This window comes from Perna viridis, chromosome 11 (assembly GCF_037379345.1).
Source record: "Perna viridis isolate PV_CMFRI_1.1 ecotype Kerala chromosome 11, ASM3737934v1, whole genome shotgun sequence".
NCBI lineage: Eukaryota > Metazoa > Mollusca > Bivalvia > Mytilida > Mytilidae > Perna > Perna viridis.
Window position 1 is genome coordinate 27,271,636 of NC_142455.1, and position 7,524 is coordinate 27,279,159.

Consider the following 7,524-nt stretch of genomic DNA (forward strand, 5'->3'; position numbering starts at 1 on the left):
ATATGTACATGTAAGAATATTTCTCATCAAAAGAAGGTTTCTGTACTTCCATATTATGTGGCTAAAATACATGTATATTTTCATGCATTTACATATTTAACATTTTGCAATTATCAAAGGCACTGTTATCATATTTTCCTTGATTTCTTTTCAGTGGTAATCCCTTTTAAAGTTTCACTAGATGTAGCGAGAAGAAGGCAAAAGCAAAATGAACTATTTTTGTGCTGATACATGTCAACATCTCTTAATAAAAAAACTACAAATATGAAGTCTGTTCTGAATGACTTTTTTCAGCTAGGGACCATATTGACTCATTGATGTCATTTTTTGTTTTAGCTTGCAATTTGGTCACATGAATATTTATGAGGTCTTCCTTGACTCAGTGCCTCAGCACTTTGATTTTAGGAGTAACTCGTGACTGCTTATAATTTGATTCATTTGTATTTTGTGATTCGTTCTTCGTCATCAGCCCATGTATGTTGTTCGTTTTGTTTTCATTGTGAAATCCTTTTGTTTAGTATGTACAAATTATTTTTTTTTAATATTTATGTATGTTTGAAATATCTCCCGCTTTTAAATGCATAATTATATTCTAATAGTGGTTGCTGTGTGTACAAATTAAAAGAAAACATGAATCAGAATGGGGCATTTGTCAAAATAGTTGACTGGGGATCTTCTTATTTCTTATCTTTATTACATTTTTTCATATGTTTAAAGAAAAAACGACGATGTAGAAATGATATAGCACATTGCACGCCAGTAACTGAATTATCAGAAATGAGGTATAAATTATTTTGCATTATGTATGGTTAATAATGTTCCATTGGAGTTGTGGGAGTTTTCTTTGTATGGTCAATAATGTTCCATTGGAGCTGTGGGAGTTTTCGTTGTATGGTCAATAATGTTCCATTGGAGCTGTAGGAGTTTTCTTTGTATCTCCTACAACGGAATCATAACTCGGTGGTGGAGCATCTATGTAGTTCTTCGCAGCACCTGCAATTAACATTACTCTTGAAATGTTGGGGTTGTTATTTTTGTTAACTATCGAAAATAAAAACAAACATGAACGAAAAGTAAAATATTTCATGGTTGAGTATATCGCCTGTTGAAGAATTAGCGACATTTAAATAATTTGTATCATTTCTAGGTACTTCTCCGTCTAATAATCGGAGAAAATAAGCAGAGATTTTGTTGCATTAACCACATATTTATACCCGATAACCTCCAGAAATCAAAGTGTTTGTAAAAGTTACTTTCCTAACAAATACTGATAGGTCAAATTTGGTTGAAATGGAAAAATGGAGGAGTAATTTACCCTCACTTTGTCCTTATATAAACAGTAAAAAAATATCTACGTCAGAAATGCTTCAGGATAATTTTTTTTTTAATTTCAGTTGGATTCTAGAAGTATTGATTTTATTTGAGGCAAAAAAGACCAACATGAGAATCATTATGTGCCGCCTGACTCTTACACAGAATTGTACTTTCATTAGCATAACGGAAGTAGTATATAACAATAAGATACGCTTTATTCGGAACTGAGAAAAAAAGTAATTGATCGGTGTGAACTGTATAATTACTCTAATTGTGTTTTAAGTTAAACTTATTGTGTGTATTGGTTACCTTTATTGTTTACATCATTTGTACAATATTCAATGTTCACTTCTATTCTGCTTTTTAAACAGTAGATTAGATGTAAACCATATAGGAACCGTGAAAAATTATGACTGTCATTCCTCATTTAGATGCAATGTAGTATTCAATAAGTTTTCAGACTTTTTATTTGATGTTTTGATATCTGATATTTGTTTTATTTACTTAACTCAGATTTGTTTGGTTTTCTTTTTCGTCATGCGTTTCTCGTCAAGTGAAACTTATATCATAATTATTCAATTAACAGAAAAAAATAAAGAATTTCTCAGTTCATCTCATCCTATACTTATCTATACATGAACAACTATTGTACCTGAATTTTCATTGTTGAATGAATCATACGTCGGTAGTTCGTTTGCTGAAGGTATGCCAGAATGATCTAAAGATCTCTGCCTTTCCATTGAATGTGAATTTCGTCTTTCAGACGTTGAATTGCTTCTTTGAAGAACAGATGGTATTTCTTGAATCTTTTCACACGTCATAGAACAGCAGTCTCGGAAAAAACGACACACTACTTGACAGAATTCACCGAGACATTCTAAAATCGTACATCGATTGGTACCTCTGTTTCTTGTTCGACATACACACACAAAGCAACCACAAAAAATGATCATGACAATGATTACAAAAACTATCCCAAATATATACCATCCCGCGAAGTCTATTGATGCTGTAAAAGAAAAAGACATCTCATTTTAAAGATATTAGTTTTATTGATTGATTGGTTATCGCTTAATAGTAATTAGATAATTAGAGATAATCAGGATTTATTTTGAAAAAAAAACCGATATATATATATATATATCTGTTGAAAAGAATTCTTTTTTAAAATCTTACCAATATAGGATAATAACATAATTACCAAAACTGATAAACAGATTAACTCTAATCAATAGTCAAAAGAAGTAGTATAAAAGCTAACACTTGACTTTTTATGGTCGTCATCATGAACTCGTGGATCGTTATGGTGGTGTATCCATCTGCGCCATGAAAACTGATTTATTCAACGGGTCATAGTTTTCCTTTCCTCGTTTGTCTACCCCGGACTTGACTTTTTATGAGCAACTCGGCGGGTATTTCTAGAAAAGTAGAGGACGCTTACCCTACCGGTGCACCTGGTCCATTTCCCAGTTTTTAGTGGAGTCCGAGTTGCTCATTTGCTTTTGTTAATTGGTATGTATGATTCTAGTTACTTCATGTTCTTTGTTGTGTATGTCTGTTTTCCATGTATAGTCTTTGTCCCTGGATTACATTCTTTTGATTACCGCTGTAACCTTGGTTCCCTTGATTCCATATAACAAACGACAGCTTCAAGGCTAAACTGGAAAGTTGGAAGCAATTGTGTTAGTCCTAATTTGATACAGGCATTTTCGATGGAAATCATGGGTTAAACCAGGTTTTATAGCACGCTAAACCTCCCACTTCCGGTTCATTGCTTCAATTACAGCTAATAAAAAAAATTTGTAAATTCTCAATCGTGACGAGCAAATGATTTCTCTCCATTAATTACTTATATCATGTATATCTTAAATGTTCATTCGTTAAATGCCGGTTATTACTGAAGTAGGAATATTCCAAATAGAATTATAAGAATTGCTCTTATTACGAGCGCACTTTATAATCAGGTTTATATAACTACTTTAAAGTGTGTCAGATATTCTTCCATCTTCCAACATTCTCTCTCATTATTTATAAAACTAAAATTCCATTTCATTTGTATTGAAAATGATCCCGCAAATTGTTTCCCCTTCCTTTAAAATGGTCTTTTCAGAATAAATGTCTGTATTTCAACAATATGCAATTTTATGTAATATTCTTTAAAGTAATCTCAAGAAAACCTTATTTCAGTTAAGTACAATAGGCTTGCTGAAAGTACAAACATCGAAATGAATTCACGAGATACCCGAAAAATATGTTAAGGTATGACATAATTCAATGGGATTTTTATAACAATAATAATTATGGTTAGCATAATTTATTATTATTGAATTATTATGAATAATTATTAAATTTTCAGGTTTTTTATTTTTTTTATTTTATTTTTATTGTTTATTTTATTTATTTTATTTTTTTGTTAAATACATACCAACTGTTGTCGTAATCTGGAGAATAACGTATATATCAGTGACAGGTGGTTGATAATCTCTAGGCACCGTAATTGATACATTTAACTTATAAGCTTTGTTAACACAGGTATATGGTATACTATCATCATATCTGTCATAATTCTATAATACAAAATGTGATATAATATTACATTGGTTTGTTGAAAAAAAATAGTAGTTCAATTATAGAGTAAATGCTCGAAACAAAATTTACAAGCTTTGCCTTCAAAATGTCTACATTTATACTATTGGAAAAACTTTTTTTATAAACTATGATGTCTTGATCACTGCAAAACAATATTGATATTTTAACATGTATTCTGCAAACGTAGACATATTTGAAGTGTACTAATACCTGCTATTTTCGTGAATGACAATTTAAAAATTGCGAAAAAAAATTGTTTTTCATTCTTATTCTTATTCAAAAATCGTTTGGTCTTTGGTGTGTTTCTCGTAAAAAAGGGTACTAAATACAAACCCATTTTTTCCTAGTGTAATTTGTTATCTTCAGTTGAACATTATCCATTCTGTCAAGATTAAATATAGTAGATTGGAAGCATACTGCCATTTCTCCATTCTGTGCATTAAAGCTAAAGCTACAAAGTTTTGGTAAAATCTGTCCATTCCATGTCAGATTGTATGACTTCCCATCTAATAATCTCCTAGGTTCTTCGTCACAATTATGGGAAGTAAACATTACTGTAAAGAATATCATAACTCAATCAATATACTCAGTCATTTCATCCTCTCTAAATACGAAAACTTAGATAGTAAACAAAATTTAATTATTTGCCGAAAATGTAGCATTTTACAACAGACCTAACAAGACGGCGCTAAAAGATTTCACATGAAATAAAGAGCAGCAATCTTCTGCAAGTATTTTGGCGCGAAAAAGGTGAAGGCGTACAAATTATACTAATTCAGCTATAGTGATAGAATCTGTTCAGATAAATTCTGGACATCTTCTTCCGCTTAGGGCATACAAAGTTTTTTGTTTGTGAACAGAGAAAGGTTAAGTTGCTCTGATTGGGATGTGATTCTTTAACCGGTACATGAGGCATGTTATATATATATGTGAGGTATTATTTTCACACACACAAAAAAAAAGAGACGGGGTACGCAATGTCTAAAAGAAGTATGGATGTACTACGTACTGTTTTACAAAAAAAAAAAAAAAAAAAAAAAAAAAAAAAAAAGACATTTTAACGATTTATTTACCAGTACTAAATTTCAAAACAGGATTGATTGACACAGATATTCAATATATCACTCCAAAAGTGCTATGGGTGCAATATTTCAGAAGAACAATAATATAATATATTAGTCTTTGTCGTTTGACACATTGTATTCTTTGATTTTTTATCTCGTCAAGCTATACAACATTACATGTACTCTGAATGTTTACATGATACAATTGTCCTTCACCGATAGTTTGTTATCTATGTATTTTAAGATTTTGAGTGATTTACAATGAAGGGTGTGTGTTGTTTCTTTTTTTGTTTTTTGTTTGTTTGTTTGTTTGTTTGTTTTGGTTTTTTTTTTTATTATTTTTTGTTTGTTTTGTTTTGTTTTTTCTTGTCTTGTTTTTGTTTTTTGTTTTTGTTTTTGTTTTGTTTCTTTATTTGTTTGTTTTACAAGGGATCTTTTTTGGAGAAATGGTTAAATAGTAAAAATGACAAGCACAGTACTGAACTATGACTAGACGAAGAGTAAATCACATAACACATAAGAACTTAAAAGTACAAAGCGAAATAAAAGCATTAACTGGGGGAATCAAAGGATCTGAAATTGTGATAACTTCCTACTACTAGTATGACTGTAGATCAAGTCCGGGTAAAATATAGGTATAAGCCATTTAGATTGAAACAGATCAAAAGTGACAGTTACTAGAGCTTATTATTCTGTGATAATACTTTTAATTATACTTACAATCTATTGATAAACAACTCCCAAAACAAAATAACAAAAGTAGATATCGAGAAGAAAGCATTATGCAAAACATGCTAATTGTCGTCGAAATTATTGAATTAACTTCGTACATGATATACCTCAAACCTGTTTCACTATTAACGAGATAAAACCTAAACGAATTTAGTTGGAAACGACTTTAAAAATATAAACAAATCACAGAGAACTGATATGTCAAAAACGTTCAGTTAATTCAACTATTGTTCCCACATTCTGACCCTTTAAAATGTATATATATTTAAAGAATGCTATTGACACACTACAATTCTACTTCGTTGAATAATCTATAATCTATGGGATTTAAAGATCTACAAATATCACTTCAACTTAAAGTGAACATTTGAGTATGTTAACGTTACGAGAGCAGTAATTGGTACAAATTGTGCCTTTTTAATTTAGACCTTATGGAATAGTCTGTTAGAGTAGTCATTTCATTGAATAGTTATAAAAAAAAACAATCCATTGACTACAGATGTTCATCTGTACATATTGATGAATAATTATATAATCATTTACGTTAAGTATATTATTTGTTTGATGTTTAAATGAAACCTAATACGTGTGTAGATATTCAACATTTGAATTTAATTATCGAAACTAGCAAACATTTTCCGAGACTGGTTTGGCTCTCAATCATACATATACAAGTATACGCAAATGAAGCTGCCATTATGCTGTTTTTCAGCTCCTGAAAATGCAGGTACAAACCGGATATTGATGCTTTTTCTTGCCATAAGTATACAGAACCAAGTTGATAGTACAACCATAAACGCTCCCTTCGGAATCCCTATATATACAGATCATATAATTATACTATGTAGCTTTTACCCTGACGCTCCTCATGATAAGCGCTGGATTGATATTCGCCAATGATAATACTAAAAACTATCTGAAATTATATTCAAGTCCAGTACTACTAAAATTTCCAATATAAGCGTAGTAAAGTGTTAATTGTAAAAGAATACTTAACTAGAGAAACCAGAAAACCAGAAATATGAACGCCACGACTTGACTTCTGGTACGAACTAACTTATGTCAAGGCGTCCTTTTTTAAAAAAAAGTTAACGTCACAATTTATTTATTTTCGTTTAAGAGTGAACATTAGATAATTCCCTGCTTTCTATGCAACTATTTTTAAATCATTATATTATAAAAACACTTTCATTTTCGTTTCAATGTTTTTTTTTTACTTTCTTCACGTGTTTAATTGATGTCTTTGATGAAGGATTTATAAACCATGACCACTTAGCTATTTATAAATTTTGTGTCAATTAAATTTAATAGTATCAATTAATCAGACAAACACATAAATGTTCGGAAACATGCAAATATTCAATATATATGTATCACGGTTCTGACTTGTTTCAGAAATAATCCAATCCATTTCAAGAACAAAAATCATAGAGATATATATGCATATTTCCTTTCATTTGCCATTACTTTATCATGAGGCTTCATTGATTCTGGCAGCACCTGATATATACATTTTGTTTACCTACCTATATTGAATTCCGAGTAAATTTAACCTACGTAATTTACATCAATGATACGTCGATTTCTTCTGCTTTTTCTTCAGAATCTTTTATTTGCGCTGGTGTCCTGGAATTGAAATTGTTTACACGGCATGATTGTTTAATATTAATTATGAATTAAAGGCACACCTAAGCATTAAGTGTGAAAAAAGCATAAATGGTTTGACAAAGGATGCATACCTCTAGGCAAGATATTGTGTGTGATATTTTTTTCTTTGCTTTAAGAATTGGGTAATTCCATCCTCCGTAGTTTTATTGTCATTTTA

The 7,524-nt window shown here is 30.4% G+C and overlaps 1 protein-coding gene across 2 annotated transcripts; it reads right to left on the reverse strand.

The window, feature by feature from the left end:
- Window positions 1–272: 272 nt before the first annotated feature.
- On the reverse strand, window positions 273–5,958 carry LOC148603558 (uncharacterized). Of its 2 annotated transcripts, none has more exons than XM_088553158.1 (5): window positions 5,688–5,958; window positions 4,237–4,457; window positions 3,740–3,881; window positions 1,967–2,323; window positions 273–993 (listed from the first exon to the last, which is right to left on the reverse strand). In XM_088553158.1, exons 1-5 carry the CDS (start codon window positions 5,797–5,799, stop codon window positions 896–898), a joined length of 930 nt encoding a protein of 309 aa, XP_088409284.1. In that variant the 5' UTR covers window positions 5,800–5,958; the 3' UTR covers window positions 273–895. The 2 variants fall into 2 exon arrangements, with proteins under 2 accessions (XP_088409284.1, XP_088409285.1); XM_088553159.1 differs by having other exon boundaries at window positions 5,807–5,956.
- Between the last annotated feature and the right edge of the window lie 1,566 nt (window positions 5,959–7,524).